Source organism: Cavia porcellus, unplaced genomic scaffold, assembly GCF_034190915.1.
Source record: "Cavia porcellus strain 051 isolate PalLab524CR breed Dunkin Hartley unplaced genomic scaffold, mCavPor4.1 scaffold_23, whole genome shotgun sequence".
Lineage (NCBI taxonomy): Eukaryota > Metazoa > Chordata > Mammalia > Rodentia > Caviidae > Cavia > Cavia porcellus.
In genome coordinates, this window is record NW_026947506.1 from 26,614,834 (window position 1) to 26,633,374 (window position 18,541).

The window sequence follows — 18,541 nt, forward strand, 5'->3', positions numbered from 1 at the left end:
AATTATAATCAATCCACATATGAACTTAAGGAGTATTTGTTACTTTATGATGATAGCTTTTTATTTTTGAATATGTTTCTCTATGTATTCAGATTTTATTATAGGTCTTTAGTAAAATCTTATAATGTGGCCTTCACTAAGTTATAGTTTCTTTTAAATGGAATAAAGGATTTTATAATTCATCACTTTTTCTTCCACTTTATTATTGAAGCCCTTTGTGGTTCTGGAATATAGGTAATTTGCAAAGCTTCTGATGATTCTCTTCCTGGTTTTGGAATAAGGAAAAATATTGTATAAAAAGGGATTCAGTGTGTTTAAGTCACATGAACCAAAGGGTAATCCACAGCTTCAACTAACACAAAATAGAATCCTTCATTTAAAACAACCTTCTACAATCAATCAACTAATCAATCAATTAAAGTTTAAAAACACTTTCTGACATACTTTTTATCTAATCCTCTTTTCTCCCCATTAGGCTGGTAGCTCTGAGTTGCTATGATTGTTCCATTGTCCAAAATCACCACGTTCTTCCCCTCATTCTGCAAGTGCAAAAGCTGTATCTATCTGCTCTTGGAAATGTGGTGACGATAGGCTATGTCTGGAGCGGGCATAGGGATTGTCAGGATCTGTCCTCCTTGGTCTTTATTCTGGGTACAACATTTGTAGTCAGATGAGGACTTGAGCATCCAGAAACTTCCTTCTCTTACTAGAGAACTAGAATTTCCCTCACTTTATCATTTAAACACAGTCTACAATTTCATGGTAGACAGAATTCTGTAATTTTATTCTTTTATTCCAGGAAAAGAATAAATCATCACAGGAGCTACCCATTTGTCACTTTCCTGTAATGATGCTAAATTGTATGTACAGATTTACTGGAAGGGAAGAGGTGAGTTCACATTTCTTAACTGTCTTAGCACAGTTTATTTAGTCAACAACCAGCTTCCTTTACTTACTGTGTTGGCATAATTTGTTTCAGATATCAAAGAGCTTTCTAGTCTGAGAACAATTTTCCCAAGTTGGTGAGAAGAGGCTGTGACATTTGTGAGAACAGGAAGCCTGTTCTTTGATGTAATCTCTAAGCAGTTTCAACATATCAGAGCACCTGGCAATTAAATATGACTTAATCCACAGAATACTTTTTCTGTAATTTAGCAAAGAAGTCAGTTAATTCATTGACCTGACTCTCTTCGTTAATTTTCTTTCTGTTACATTTGCCATTTTCTCTGGCATTTTCTAATGATTACTGCTTCCGGGAAAAACAGACAATTTATGGATTAATTTATAAGGAAACTTACAAATTAGCAGATCTCACAAAAATGATATTCAAAGAATTACAAAGGAACTCAGAAGATCTTCGTGACAGGACAAAGTTGTCAAATTGCTGCTCACATCATGATATTTGCAGGCGACCAAAATTTATGTAGAAGCTATGACCAGTGTGATAACCAGGGCATGATCAGGAAGATATTTGGAGAAGGAACTAAGCTCATTGTAATTCCCTCTGGTAAGTAATGTTTTATAATTATTGCTAACCTAGCAATGAAAAGATGCTTCTTAGAAAAACAACTTGTGATCAACTTTATCTGTCTTTACCATGTTATTGGCCTTTATCTAAGTAAGAAAAGCAATTACTATGCAGATACCGGCTATTGGATGGGAAAGAGATTTACTTTGTAAATTGTTTTTTCTCATCAGGGAACAGATTAAAATTCTGCATTTGAAATGCACATACCCACAGGGTAGACTAGGGCTAAAAAAGGAACAGTTTTTGAGTTTTATGCCTATAAACTACTCTGTGTTATCACTTTATGATCACTGTTGTTCAAAATATTTTAGGGAGAGTTCTCAAAATGGAATTTTGTTACTTGCCTCTTGTCTATCTTTTAAGATATGACATAGTGCTACCTTCTCCTGATAAGCCACAAAGTGTCTGGTCTCTTGTTTGTTTGGTCTCATTGCCAATAACGTGAAAAGAATTAACACAGTAATTGGCTATAGAGCATCAATGAGTTCCACTTCTGACCATGTAGGCTGTAAACAGTCAAAATTTGTGTAACTGTTCTCTGATTGTATCACTTGGAGAAGGTCCGGTTTACTGGAATTTTCAAGTTCCACAAATCATTTCTATTCAAGATCCAGAAAAAGACAATTCACGATTCAAACCCTCATTTGCTCATTCATTCTCTCAGCACATAACTCAAGATTGAAGATTTTTTGTGTGTGCTGCATGCTGGAGATGAAAGAGTAGACAAGTCACAGGCTCAACACTATAAATTTTCTATTCCAATAGATAAGTTTTCTCAATTCTGGTTTCACTGGGCTGACAGTATTCTTAGTCTTCTCCTTGCCAGAGAAGCAGGAGTTTCTAGGTCCATGAGCTGTTTTTCTTTCTAATTTGCATAGTAGTTACTGCTTATAAAAATCCATGCACAGATTGAGCATCCCTGAAAAGAGGATCATGGAAGTCAGATTGAATATTTGCCTATTGAATGCCCAACATAGGATTCCTAGGGTAATTCTACAGAATGACAAGTCATATTGACCCTATTCCACTCTATTGCATTTTTGTGTTGGCCTCAGTTTGCCGGACTGAAAGATTAAGGCTGCTGAAGAAGCTCTGGCAGCTCTATTAAGTTGCACCTCTCCATACAGAACCCAGAGCTGCCTCAACTTCATGAGGCAAGATAGCTGCAGAAATACACACTGGTTAGGCACCTTCTGATGAGTAGCCCAAGACTAAAATTCTATGCGCAGTGAACTGCAGGGGAGTTTTCAAATCAAAAGGGCAATCATTCAGCAATAATTAGCTTAAGAGATGATCATTAAGAATTTGCATTCTAGAACAATTCAACCCTACTATCAATGGGAATTATGTTCTAAGAAGAAATTAAATCAACCCAGATACTCATACCTCCATTCATATGAATTCCAAAACACCCATAAATCTTACTGAACATATATTTTAAATACTAAGTATATGATTATTATGTTTATAGTTGAAAATTAAGGAAATATTAATTAAACTACAACCTGGGGCTAAGGACTGACTTTATACCTAAAAAGTCTTCAAGGAAGGAGATTTAAACGCTTCTAGAAAAGTCAGGAGATGGATGTAATTATCCATCTTTCTCAGGTATATGACACACAAGAACAGAACAAACTCATACTTCCTAGGCAGAATGGGCTAAGTCTGATTATACTCTTTAATGTGATTTTATATGAGCTGTGTCTTCAACACCAAGGCAAACAATTTACATGTTTTAATATAAATACTGCATAAATTAAAATGAGAGAAGAGGGAGGGTTTTTCATAAATAATGACTAAAGATTGGAGCAATTTAAAGGAGAACATAAAGGGGTATTTTTATAAAGACTTTCTATGTAATAGGTGACCAGTGGCAATAAAATCAAAGTGGAATGAAGTTGCCATGGGCTCTAGAAATAGCAAACAGGAAAACATGACAAAGAATTCTGCTACACTTATCACTGATCACAGAAGGATTAAGTGTTTGATGATTTAGCCATAAGATGATTAATATCAGATTAAAATACGTTCCTCTGTAGTAATATTCAGGAATGATATAAACTGCCATTTTAAAAAAATTAGTTTAAATATTCTGTTCCTTCTTCATCATTCACAGAGATGCAGCTTTGCCTGGATTAGGAAGACAATCTCCCAAAGATACTTGTAGCCTCCTGGATCCACTAAGGTGGAGGTTTTCCGGGGCATCCTACAAAGTTAATAAACCATTGAAAAAAATATTAAGGATGGTACTTGGGGTTATTTGGTGGTTGAGATTGTATAAAGAAATTCAATCATTAACTGGAAATCTATTTTTGTTCCTCTTTTTTCCCAGTGGACTCAGTATGGATTCTCACAATAAAATTAAATAATTATTCCACAGTCATAATTCATGATTTCCCTGTGAAGTGATTTTTAGGAGCATATAGAACAAGGAAAAATAAAGCTTTGATTCTGGTGTGTGACTTCTGGGGAAACCATTTTCTATGTACCCACATTGTATCAAGTAATTTGGATTCACCAGTTATTTATAAATGATAAAAAGTTTTGCTGTTTACAGAAAAATCAAGAAGTACGTAGGCATTTATATGGAACTTGTAATTGCTATTTTCTTACACCCATTCAGTCAGTTTTTATCTGTGCACTTTTGGTTTTGTTTTACAAGATTGGGATCATACTATTTAAAGATTAATAGAGCTGGCTTCATTTTGCTTCACATGATTTCACGAACATTTTTCTCAAATGACTTATAATTTTTTACCAAAGCAAGTTATAAAACTCCTGATTCCTTATTAACCTATATGAAGATGTTGACATTTATCTGTACAGTATATGACAGCAATTAAATAATATTAAGTATGGAATTATACCTTACAATAGATAATACTTCGTGACATAAATATTAATTTTTTCCAGAACTCAAATTATAACTCATAAGTGTTCTATACAAATTTAAGAATACAGACCATCCACTTAATAGCTCACTTCAGAGCAAATGCTCAGTATTATTTTTAAAAACTTCTCTTTATCTCTGAGATTAAGAGAAGTGGCTTCTAAAAATGACTAGCAGGTGATAAGCATTTTGTCAAAAACCATGTGCGTGAATACAAAAATAATTTCTAATTTCCGTATCTATCAAAATGAAAATTTTAAAACTTTTTCCAAGTTGGGTATATAAACTTATAGGTAGAACAACTGTGTATTTATGCTTATTTTTTTTTTGTCTTTTTTCATTTTTATCGGTACCAGGGATCGAACTCACGACTGCCTGCTTGCAAAGCAGGTGCTTATGCCACTGAGCTAAATCCCCAGCCCCCTATGCTTAATTTTTTTTTTTTTTTTGCCTTTTTCATTTTTATCGGTACCAGGGATCGAACTCACGACCGCCTGCTTGCAAGGCAGGCGCTTATGCCACTGAGCTAAATCCCCAGCCCCTATGCTTAATTTTTTACAAAGTTAAAAATTATATCAACCCAAACAGCTGCTGAAAAATACAGCTATGTCTTTTCCTTAACTTTCAGAAGAAAATTCAACCAGGCTTCACCTACATCTTTAACATCCACTTTGTCCAACTTCCTAAGAGATGTCAAATCCACTTGTGTATTTGGAACTTTGTGTGGTGTTGCCACTGCATGTTTTAGCCCCTCCAGGCAATTGTCCACTCAATTAAATGAAAAGAAAGCATTTTCCATTCATTATTATTCTATTCATGGATTAACTGCGGTAGAGACCTTAGTCCTAAGTAATAATTGCCAAATCCTTATTAAACTTCTTTGCCTTTTCTCTTTTACTATTGCTGTTCCAAGACTACTAACGAGTTGATATTAGACCGATGTCCTGATGAAGTCATAGTTTTGGACTGTGTGGCTGGAAAAGCATCTTTTCATTTCAGAGTCTACACATAAACTGTGCTGCAGGCAGCTCTTGTATCATAAGGGATAATTTTGGGAAAGAAAGTCTCATGCACTTATGCTCCTATGCTGTTTGTTTAAAATCAGTATTTCTGTGATTTCATCACAGAATTAGGGTTTGTAAGCATAGTCTCCATTTCTTACACCTTATTTGAGCTTGACCTTACAAAACAATCAGGCACTGAGGCCAAAGGGCAAACATGGAATGAACAAACCAGTGTATTTAAATTGCCTACTTCCAAATCTAATTGAGAAGATCTAAAATAAAATTTACAAGTACATTTAGGCCAGTAAATAAAAATAGTCTCCTGAGAAGTCTGAGGAAAGGAAAGCAAAAAGGCAAGTAATTATCTAGTAGGAAGTCCAGAAGAGAACTTTACTCTGAAAGGTAAAAGAGAAGAGCATTGGAAAATGTACTTACTATTATTTGGTTAATAGAAACACACTGATTTCTATTACAAGGTTAGAAAAGCCTCTCAATGGGGAAGTCCTTCAGGAGGAACTTGAAGCGCAGAGCACACATTGCCTTCAACTAAATGGTCCTTAAGCCCATTGCACGCTGCGAGCTTTCATGATGCCGGGAACCTAATATTTCATATCTGGAGATTTCTGCACACAGTGCCAGGCAGATAGCATTTGGTGGCCCAGATGGTTTTGAGGACCAGATCTTCTGCCATTTCTCTAGTGATTATACTTGCAAGGGTCAGGCTGGGAGTGTCAAGCTGGGCTTTGTAGCATGAGATGATAGAAAATAGTTTAGGCTGAACATTCTGGAGAAAGTCTGGAATTTATATGCATTGCACAAAGCCATTTGTGTTGTTAGCACAAGTGAACCATCTCAACACACAGCCTCACAGGCAAGCCGGAGCTGGGGCTCCCTTTGATTGTCCAATGGCAGCAAGTAAGACAGGTAAGAGCCTTTAGAAGTTCAGGAGTATGCAAAGCTTGCTTTCTGAGATGATAACTTTGCAAATTCCACGTATATTAGAGCACAGGGAGGACAGAAGACAGCTCTTCCCTGTTAATTGCCATTGGTTCATTGCATTCCCCAAATGCTGAATTTCTATGAGTAAGTTAAGGCTTGATGTTATGAGATTAAAATGTCGTGCTAGAGCACAATCAGACTCAACAAGTTGCTAACAGATATCAACGATGATGATTGTTATAATAACAACTTGTTTATCATAACTTATTATAATTCTATAATGTTTTCAGTCAAGTTACTATTTCATATTTTGATTCATTTTGTTCTCACTTCAATGCTGATGCTAATGTTGAATTGCTTTGTACTATCAATATTTTGGGTTTTTTTGGGGGGGGGGGGATCACCAAAACTTTAAAGTCATTTAATTTGCTCAGTCATGGAACTTATTATGAGCAAAATGGATGGGACCAGATCCCTGATCTCCCCAGAATTCGAGGCCATTGGGTTGTCCTTAGAATTTGCAAAACACAGGGATATTAAAGTAGATAAAAGTTTTTGATATGGATGAAATCACTGTGGAGTAACCTTGGGAAAATATTTGGTGGAGGAACAAAACTTATTGTCATAGGTAAGTAAAAACATATGGCATTTCCACGGTAGAAGGGGGCAGATGACAAGTGAATTTATTGGAATAAAATTAATGATTTTCAGAAAAAAGTAGAGGTATGTGATGGAGATTTCATGGAGAAATCTGAGGAGAGATCTTAATACAATACTAAAGGAGAAAATATACAAGATTGTGGAAGTAAATATTCTAATAGGATTTGGTTTTGTATATAAATGAGCTTTTATAAGTATAGAATATATGGAATAATGTTACAGAGGTGTTTGAGCATAGGACAAATTATGCTACAGATAGAGTCTGTAGTAGACTCTATAGAAAGGACACGTTCTCCTATCTCATGGTCAAGTGTGCTATGGAAGACTGGGCTTTTCAGGGAGTCAGACCAGAGCCACGGTTCTACCCTTCACTGCTTGGGGACTGAGAGCAATGAATCTTTGGCTTTTAACCCATTGAACGGCATAACAGCACTAACCCAGAAAGGTAATAGGAGCATTCCTTGGAAAGCGAGTGAATTAGTGTCAGTGAAGTTCTTGAAACATTGTGTCAATGTAGTAGGTACCTAGTATGGTTCTTGTCACTAGAATTTTTTTGTTTTTATTTTGAGGAAGAGTCTTGTTCTGTAGTTCAGGCTGACCTTGAACTCACTATGTAGTATTCCAGGCTGGATGTGAACTCATTGCAATCCTCTTGCCTTGTCCAGTTAGGTTTTGTTCAAATGTAAAGGGAATATCATTTCCACTTGGCAGAATTGTTTCTGGCCCATAACATCTGCAGAGAAGAACTTCTCCAGGGGATTCAGCCTTACGTTTAAGTGCACAGATGGAAGCTTTCCTTAACTTCTAATCATACAAGAATTTGAATCTAGGGGCATTTGTTTCCCTTTTGTGAACTTCTGCATCACTCAGAAAAAACCTAAAATGAATTTTCAAAAAATCCATTTTTGTATTACGTTGCTTTGAATAATAATTCTTTACTTTAATTTACAATCTTTCTAAAATCAGTAATAAAATTTATAACCTGTAAATTTAGACTTTTGCACATATTTACCTAAAAAGAACTATAAATTTATATTGAAAATGCACAAAAATAAAATCAATTAAATACACTAAGAAATTAATCATAAATATGAAATATATCTTGAATATTAAAAGTGGCTATAATTATTTTATGATAGGAAAAACAAAAAAAAAATGGAAAACACTTTTAAATACAATATGCAGAGCCAAGGATTTAGCTCTGCGGCGTAAGCGTCTGCCTGGCAACTGCAAGATTACAAGTTTGATACCCTTCAAAAAACATATATAATGTACTTATTTAAATTATATCTCAAACAGAAAATACAAGATCTGAACAATTTATATAGCGTTTATCTTGTTGCATCTTAAAATATAGAAACGTAAGAAATTTAAGTGAAATGTATTATTTCATTATTCAAAAGAATGCACATAAATGAATTGAATATATTTACTTATTTTTTCCAATAAATGAAATATATAGTAGCCACTTCATACATTATTTACATGAAATGGGATGACTCCCATTCGACATATCATGAAACTATGTCAACCATGGACATCACTTAAACTATGCATTTAAAAGTAAATCTTTAAAAGAACTTATAGGAATCCAAAATATATGTACTAACTATAAATAATCAAGTATATACTTCTGATTAGTTAACGATTATACTGAGGAAGTTGTGGGAGTTCAAGATTCATTTCATCCTTGAAAGAAGGAAATTTAAGAATCTAGCTGAGGAAAACAGGAAATGCAGTGAAGGCTGTGCTACCACACGGGAATTTTTCCAAAAAACCTTTGATTTTTCAAATCAAAATAAATCAGAAATATTACTAAAAGGTATACAAGTATTTAAGATGAAAATTAGAGTTTTCAAATATTTGGACTAGAAAAACCAACATATATATGTGTGTGTGTGTGTGTATATGTATGATGTACAATTAAAAATTGATCTTATTTTACAACTTGCTTTTTTAATTAAAAATAAAGCATGAAGCTGTAGACAGATAGTATCTTGCTATGTGCAATAAAATAAGATCCATTAAATTAAAATAAACACATGATTGCCTAATTATATTTCTATCATGTTAAGATATTAATATTATCTGTTTACTGATTCTGTATGAAACTCAAGGGTCTCGCTACAACAGGCTGAAATAATCAGGAATGCTTTACCTTTTCTTATGTGAGAAATCTACTTCTTTACTTTTAATGAGAAATTAACTATTGAATGATTATATATACTTCAAGCTAACCTAAAGAAAATATTGGCAAAATTTTCAACTTTTAATTGGAAATCAAATTAGAAAGAATTCAAGCATTCGTAATTTCAGGATTTACATTAAATATAAATTAATAACTGGCTAAGAGACACATAATAGGCAAACAGATGATGCTGTATCTTTTATTTTGGTGTTCTCTTTGCAAGAAATTCTGCAAATAGATATAGATTTAATCAATAGTTTAAAATGAAGAGAATTACCAAGCTCCAAAGACTAATAAAGTATATACTAATTAATTTTGGAAGTGATAGTGAGATTCAAAATATAATTACGCAGTTATGTGTGACTTCTCTGCTGAATAAAGTCAATATTAACTATGAAATGAAAAACACCTCTAGTGAATCCTCAGTGATGTTGAATATAAAATGAAATACCAAAATAAAACATACTTTTGGTGAACATTTTCAAAGTTAAGCAAAATTTTGATAAACATAGTATTTGATTAGGTTAACATAACATTTTTGAAAATGTCAATTCTTTAACAGAAGGTGTGGCAGTGTTGCCATTTTGTTTCTAAATTCAAAGCACTGTAAATAATTTGAAAGTGCAGCTTTAAATATTGCTGCTTCCAAAAAGTTAAAGTAGTTCAAGTGAAAAAATGAGATTTTGTATAATGATAGATTAGCAAGGAGAACTCCAGGAACCTTAGAAATGGACACGGAATAGATATTGAAGCTCAGAGGTCAACTGGGCAGACTGCAAGTACACATGTAAGCAACACATATTGTTACTAAAAAAAATTAAAATTCTCCTTGCAGCACTTATCTCCATGAGAAAAAAGATGCCTAGAGGGCATCCTTAACTAGAGCGAGTTGCACAGCAAGGCAGACAGAGCAGGAGAACGTGAGTTACTTGGCCAGAAAGCATAAATGACAAACGATGGGAAAGGCAAGCTCTCCACGAGGGACCTCAGATTTCCTCTGCAGAGAGATTATGAAGTGACTTAATCTCCTCCTTGTCCTTTGACTACACCATGAAGATGCAATCCACTGTGGAGCAAAAAAGTGGTGTAAAAAAAAATGAATGGGTTCATGAATATTGGAAGCCTTGGTTTTGACATTCATAGTCATACCTTATCTTGACATGCGGAGAAAAAACAAAGGCAAGGTGTTTGTTGCAGTTTTGCCTTTTAATAGTGATGATTTGGGCACCTTGTTAAACTTAACTGCTCTTCGTTTCTTATCTATAAAGTAAGGATAATAATCAGAGTCATGCAGCAGTGGTAGATGAAAGGCCATGATCGGCATTCATTTAATGGCAGCTCGTCTTCCGATTACTGTGAACAGGTACAGTACTTACAAACCACACAAGGTTTGTGTTTTTCTAATAGCTCTTTTCACTGATGCTCCACTTCCTCCACAGATAAAGTGTTTGATGAAGACATTTCCCCCAAGCCCTCCATGTTTCTTCCTTCAGTGAGTGAAACACACACTGATAAGGCTGGAACGTATCTGTGTCTCCTGGAGGAATTTTTCCCTGAAAATATTAAGGTACATTGGAAGGAAAGGGATAATGATGGCGATCTGGAATCCCGGCAAAGTGATACGGTGAAGGTTAACAGCACCTACATGAAGTTTAGCTGGTTAACAGTGACTGGAGACTCAATGTCGAAAGAGCACACGTTTATTGTCAAACATGAGAATAATAAAGGAAACGTTGATCAGAAGATTGTCTTCCCTCCAATTAAGAAAGGTATGCATATATCAATGTAAATACGACCTTCCGGAAAATTTATTTGAAAGAGAACATTATCTGTCAAATATTAATGAAAACAAATATTTGAAGTGATATCACAAAATATAGTGAATGTTTAAATTCCTATAAAATTATTACATTAAAATGTACATTGCCACTAACCCTCCCTCTAAGGTCACTTAACCCATAGTTCCTGCCCCCTTCTAAAGAGGTCTGGAAATCCTCTTCCATGAGTGTCTATTTGAACAGTCATGGCTGCCTGAATGTTTGGGTTGACTCGAAACTTTAACTTTTCATAGTCACTTTGATTTTGGGTAAGAGCCAGAAGTGGCATGGTACCAGATTCAGTGGATTAGGTGGGTAAAGACACGTGGTAATGTTTTTATAAGCCTGCCATTCCATTGGATGGCACTTGGGAAGAACATTCACCACATTTTTAATTAAAAACACTTATGAAAGAAGACTTCCAGAACTGCTGTCGAAAATGGCAAGAAAAACAAGAAAACTGTGTTCAAAGTGAGAGGGAGTATTAAGAGGGATTAATATCTTTTAGTGTAATTTTGTTTAAATGCACACCATAATTTTTGATCAACCCAGGGAAATCTTTCTTGCATTAGCTTGCACTTAATTGTAGCAGAATTATTTTATATTTTTGACTAATATGACAACTATGAAAAGTTTTGTGTGATCTTAATATTTTGATATTGACACTGAGACTGAGAAAGTATATGTGGATATTGGTGTGTGTGTTCTCCAAAGCCTCTGCCATTTTAATTATTCTATGGGATAATGCCAAAGAATTTGTGCTAGTCCTAGAATTTATATATTTGATTAAGTGAAACAACATACAGGACAACACGTACTTTATTACATGTTACATGCTGAAAGGAATTTCCATTTTTGATGACTTTCTTTGATTATGAGTGAGAACAATTAGATATGTTTCAGGAATTTTCTGCTTCGCAAGAAATACCACCCACTTCAATGTTGCTATGCATGAAGTTCATTCTACAAACAAGTTGTTAATGAAAAAAAAAAAATGGTGCTCAGACAAAAGAGCCAAATTCCAGCTCAATAAAACACAGGATAACTTTAGCTGAAGCAGTTTTAGGTGGCCTTGTGTTTTTCTGACTTTTACTTATGCGTTACTGTTAGTAAAATTTCATAATTTAAGGGTGGGTGAGGCTAATGTATGTGAACCTATTTCCCTTCTCCATCATAGATGTATTTCTTGCCCTTGTAAAAGGCCAGAAACACAAACATTTCCTGAACCACTGGCTGATGGCAGCCCTGGGTAGGAATGTGGGTAAAGAGTCTGGAGGGTCTAGTTGGTGTCCTATGGTGAATTTGCAGCAGTGAAGACTGGAGACTCTTTTCCCAATTACCCAAGGTCATGCATGATTCAGGCCCACGTTCAAAAGGAATCCGTGTGATGCAGTGAGGTGCATGTCTACCCCAGGCAGGCAGAGATGAATATGTAGAGGGCCTGGAAGTGGTCCAGGGTGTGTCAAAGGCTCAAGTGTTAAACACTAATCCAGTGACTCCAGACTGGCCTTGGAAAAGAATCACTTTGTTATACTTTTCCCTGTGGCCAAGGAGTTCTTCTGAACCTATAGGCTCACAAACAAATCAGAGTGTGTGAGACTTCTCCGTGAACCATCCAGATTTCTAAATACAGCTTTATCTGCTGGGATCCTTAGTTTCAATGGTGACCTGTGAGTTCTCAACAGCTGTATGGATTTCCCTGGCACTATAAGGTAGTACAAATGAAATAATGCAGGTGAAAATTTTGGTTTTCAAAAATATAGCATATATATATATAGTACTTATGCTACCCCATATTTATAATCATTCCTAAAACAAATTAATGTAAGATAACAGGAAGAATCCCCATTTTTTATTTCTATTGCTTAGAAGCTAAGGAGGGAATTATACAAAGTGCTAACATAAGCAATGTGCCTAAGTATCCAATTATTCTTAGACATTTTCTTGTGATCAGAGGAAAATAAAATATATACTAATTTCTATGACAATTATCGTACTAGCGTGAAGTTCTAATTTTATGATGTTTTACTTGGGTCTGAATTCTAAATCACGCCTTTTGGGGGCGTCTCAGGGCAACAAAGCTCAGGGCACTACCGTTAGTGCCCTCCATCGACATTTCTAATGAAGCTTCTTAATTTTTTGTAAAATCTAAAAACAAAGAACTGGGAGAAAGACCAACTAATGAAGTGATACTGAGGGAAAAGAAAACTAATCTAGCTGGGATAAAGCTCAGCAGCACAGCACGTGCCTGGAAGTACGAGATTGTGAGTTCGATCTCTGACCAAAGACAAAGAACAAAAACCTAATCTATGCCAAGTTTGTGATCAACCTTAACTGAGGGAGAGAATTTAGAGTAGGCATACAGATTGTATTATCAGGAACTGTATTCTTTTGATATCTCCAATGCTTAGTGATAAGGGATCTTTATCTTTTACTGAATAACATCATCATAAGAAAAAAAGAGACATTTATAAAGTCAGTTTATGAAGATATTTTATTATCCAGACATGAGCATACTAGCATTTTCATTTTTGATACTTACCCAAAGAATGTATGCTTTAATCCATTGCTTAATTCATAAACAATAAGACATCACCATGAATATGTAAAAAGGCAGAGTCAAGTCCATAAAGACAAGAACGCGTCTAGCGGAAAAAGAATAAACCAAAACAACTATTGTGATGCTGCTTCTCCATCCATTTTTAAAATATTTTCATCTTTGCGAGGATATTTGCATGTTTTCCTTTTTTTTTTTTTTTTTTTTTTTTTTTTTGTCTTTTTCCTTTTTTTTTATCGGTACCGGGGATCGAACTCACGACTGCCTGCTTGCAAGGCAGGCGATAATGCCGCTGAGCTAAATCCCCAGCCCCTGCATGTTTTCCTTTTAACCACAGATAAATACAGCTCTCATTTCAATATTTATTCAGAGAACTAGAAGGTGACTTGAGATATCTTTCTACTCTTGAACTACTGCACTAAAATGCTACACTCTGATATTAAAAAGGTTCATCAGCTAAAAGTAATTAACATACTATAAGAGATTTTTTTCAGCGTCCACACTAGTGATTTTATGTTGCTTCTCTATGATCATTTTCTATATATTTCTGTAGATTATTTTTACTGAGCACTCTCCATGTGTCCTATGTCCTTTAATCTTCCACAATATCTTTTAAATATTGGTCATGCTGTTTACTGTTATGACTCTTAGCAAATTATCTACACTCCATAAACATTTTCCTCATCCATGATGTGGGCCTGTCCAGAATACAGCTCATTTATGTTTTATTAGTATATTAAAATAATGCAGGTACAGTATTAAACCCTGGTGGAGCCATGATCTCTGATTAGGCATTAGCTTTCAATAATATGGACGTTCTCATGTCCACAAATTCCAGACCTCTCCCAAATCATGTGCATGAGTTGGGACAATGCTTATGTGTGAATAGGTCTGGCTGTCTTTCTCTGTTTAGATGATACATTTCTCAAAGTTAACCTCCTTTAAATGTGTATAATTCTGCTATTCGCTCTAGAATAGAATCGATTTGTTCTCGGTGTTTATAAACCAGTGAATCTCACTTTATTTTTCCATTAGAAAAGCATCTGTGGATTACTTGCTTTGGGCCATACACTGTGACAAGTTACCAATACAGAGGAAAACTACATAGTCTTGAATGTTATATAAAGTTTTAAGAAATTATGTGTCCTTCATGAATTTAAAGATATATGGATGATATCTACTGAAATTCATGGAGTAAGAAATATTACTTTTGGAATTGTGAAGATTGTATTGCTAATGATTGTTCCTGTCTGTCAATAGACTATATATTTATACAAATATATTTATGCTCACGTACTTTCTTATGAAAGAATAATTGACCAATATTTGCCCTTATTTTTTCTAGTCACTTCTGACCCAGAAGCTTGCCTAAAATACGAAAATGGTAAGTTTTATTTTTGTGTCACGTGATGCCATTTTTTTCCTGATCATCTTAACTTTGAACTTCCCTGGCTTAAAGTAAAACAATCAGAATTCTGGATGTTCCAGAATAGCCTTTCAAATTAATCCATCATCTCCTAGACATCAGCAAAATAAGCAACCAGTTTTCATAGGAGACTATAGGAGAAATAATCCCCCTTCTTTTTTATAGGTTGTTACAAGAATTAATTAAGACTAAAGCTTTACATGTAAAACTGTAAATATCATTTGCCATTTGGCTCGTGGTTAATGTATACTGTCTCTGATTATTATTTAGAGATGTGATTGGAGTGAACAAATGTTACGACTTAGTTACTATAAATTCTTTTGCCCCTATTGAAATTCGTCATTGAAAGTGAAACATTATTTTTTTTTTAATGTTAACAATGCTTTAAGTGAATTTGTCCCAGGTAGTTAAGAATTTGAGTTGCGAACTGAATGTTGCCCTCAGTCGTCCTGGTGGGATGGTAGATACTGACCTTTGGGTGTGTGAGTGATGTCGTTTCAGTACAGATCATCAGAAATCTGTGACACCTCCTCATGATGTGTCCCACGCTGTCACACGTGCAACTGAAACTCATGACCTGATCTCTCTTAGGTTTGCGGAATCTGCAGCTCGCTAACACCTCTGCCTACTACATCTACCTCCTGCTGTTGCTCAAGAGCGCCCTCCATGGAGCCTTCATCACCTTTCGTCTGTGCAGATGGTCAGCTCTTTGCGTGGACAGGAAAAGCTTCTGACAGGTGGAGGCGTGCAGGGCCATGGTGTCTCCACTGTTTCCTGTCTCCAGCAGCGTCTGGCTCTGGCTCTGAAAGACCACGTGCACATTGTTCTGTGATTATCACATAAAGGTTTCCCAACCTGACTGTTTTCCAGCAAGGCTTAGCTCACAGCACGCCGAGTCCCCTTCCCTCTACGGTCCCACAGCCCCTCCGGCTGGCCCAGGTTCTCACAACCTCACTGTGCACAGCTCACCACTTCTGGTCAGGTGCGCAGTGCCCTTGAACCAGGTCACCTCTAGAAACTTCCATCCTATTCACTCTGACACAGCCTTCTTGGCTATTGAATGCATGCTTTGTTTTCCATAGTAGACAGGGTAAATAAAAGCTATCAAAATAGTTCTTTGGATATGAGTACTTCAATTTGATGACACTGAATTGACAACAAGATGAGAACAGCGTGACAACTGAGGCCTGGCCTTCAGAGCTGAAGAACACCAAGGGTCCAACACCACATTTGTATTTCTGTCCCTGGGATGGTGATTTATGTCTCTTTCCTTTGGAAACTGACTGTAGGAAGCCACTTACAAATGACTGTGTCACTGTTCTCTTCAGTGTCTCCAGGTTCAGGTTCATTTAGTTTGAGACATTCAGTGGCCGTGGGGAAATATTCAGTGTGCTTCGTGCCCTAAATGCTCAGCTCTACACTAGTGTTCACAGCATTGTGTGCCCTGAGCCTTACAAGGTTCCCCTAAGAAAGAGACACAGTCCAAGCATGGTACCAGCCCCAGGCAGCTTGGCGAGGTGCTGAGCACATGGATTCTGGACCCAGAGAGCCTGGGTTTCAGTCTCAAGTCTTGAATTTAGTATTTGGGTGACTTCAGAGGTTCAGCCCCTCTATGCCTTAATTTGTTGCTGGAAGATGAAGTTAGCATGCCCTCACTCCTGGAGTTGGATGGATGGGGTAATTAATGATGGTGGGCACAAGCAAGTCCTCCTTGTCACTATAGAAGGGATTGATCTTACATGTGCAAAAGCACCAATGACATTTTCATAGTTATTTCTGTGCAAAAAGAATGAGTCTGATAGAGCAGGAACTGAGATTCTGCTTTTCCAGACAATTCATGACCATCTAAGGGCTCTTTCAGAAAGATACAATTATCTACAGTTCATAGATTGGTAATAGTAAGAAACTACAGTTTAATAGCCATAATATAAATCTAGAATGTTCTGAACCTGGGAACACATAACAGAAACAAATCTGGATTGGTCCCAACCTGAAGGCATCCTCTGTCCTCTATGGAATCCATGAGATTTTCCTTCAGGATTTTGAGTGTGTCTGTTTTTTCCACAAACACACATCAGGTCACTGGCTTGTCACTAATTTCTCATTTGTTTTCCTCTTTGCCTACAACTGTGACCTTCCCTGGTATCACTGTAGTTGGTCCCACTTTTTAGAGTGACAGTCTGCCTGCCTTTGTGAGTGTGCATCACTGATGTGTGTCTGCTCTCCTGGGGACAGGTGAGCAAGGTTACCGTGAGCCTCAGACATAGGAGGATGGGTAATCCTGCTCCCTTGATGTGTACAGCGTTCTGTACACCTGGCTCCTCCTAGAGATGGTGTGGGCTGGAAGTCCTCAGAATCACATTCTGTGGAATATTCTGAGGTGCCCAGGTGTGTTTCTGAGGCAGGAGGAGGATTTTATATCCTTCTTATCCCTGAACTTCTTCAACACAGTGCAGCATAGCTGCCCCATGTAGGGAAGTCACATAGTGTGGGCAAAGACCCCGGACCAGAAGCTGCATCTCACAGCTAGCTGGAGTCCTGGCTACATGATCTGCCATGAACTAGTTGCATCACTTTCCATGTTAAAAAATGACATATAACATTTTTGCATCTTCATGGAGTTGCTTGTGAGGCTTTAATGCTTGTTACACTGTGAATGCTTAAATCAGGGTGAGCATTCTGTCTCTTCAAACATTCAGGTCTTTGTCATGAAAACATTCAGAAACCTTACTCTTAGGTCTTCGATGGATATGGTGTCTTATTGTTATCTGTGACATATTCCCATGTTGCCTATGTTTATCCATTTTAGAAGAATGCATTCAAATAAATAATTTCAGATTCCATGCAAAATATAGGGACATACATCCTTAAAAATGAACAATAGCAATGAGTTGTATAATGTTCACTATGTACCAGGACCAGTTCAAGGATGTATTACGTCCTTTAATTCTCATAAGCATACTGAGATACATTCAGTTATCTCTCTCTATTGAAGGGGAAACCGAGGAAACAAGGGATAAATAACTTTATGATAGCTATTATAGCCAACAAGCATAATAAGTTCGTGTTTTACTGCCTTCTTTAATGAATCCTTTCAAAGTTGAAATATTACGTGTTTTGGAATTAAGACAATGTCATATTGGCGTTAGGAAGGTTTGTTTGGTAGTGTTTTTCAGTTGCTACAAAACAGATTCTTCCAGATGTCAAATGGAGATTCTTATTTGGAAATAATATAAGACCACCTACGCTGAAGAAACAGCAAACGTAACTGAGAATGAGTCCCTGAGGCTTGTGAACTGATCAGACTCGGTAGACAGGCAGTGCTGGTGTGGCTGGTGGGGCTTCACTTTCTTGTGTGGGGCTTGTTCTGTTTCTGCACTCTGTCAAATGTGGTTGATTCTTGGAAGAGGCTCAAAGTCAAACCGGTCCCTACTGGTTGGGACAGCGCACGGGGCGGTAAGGGTGTTAGAAAGGAAACAGAGGGTAGTTAAACCACAGCCAGCCTAGCTCACTTTCAAAAGGTCACAGCTAA

General features: G+C 36.4%; 1 gene segment (V, D, J or C); it reads left to right on the plus strand.

The window, feature by feature from the left end:
• The first annotated feature begins 1,078 nt into the window (after positions 1-1,078).
• LOC106027716 (T-cell receptor gamma chain C region DFL12-like) lies at positions 1,079-16,121 on the plus strand. The segment is given in 4 exon segments: positions 1,079-1,507; positions 10,649-10,978; positions 14,929-14,967; positions 15,601-16,121. Coding segments are annotated over 4 exon segments (624 nt in total).
• Positions 16,122-18,541: the final 2,420 nt, after the last annotated feature.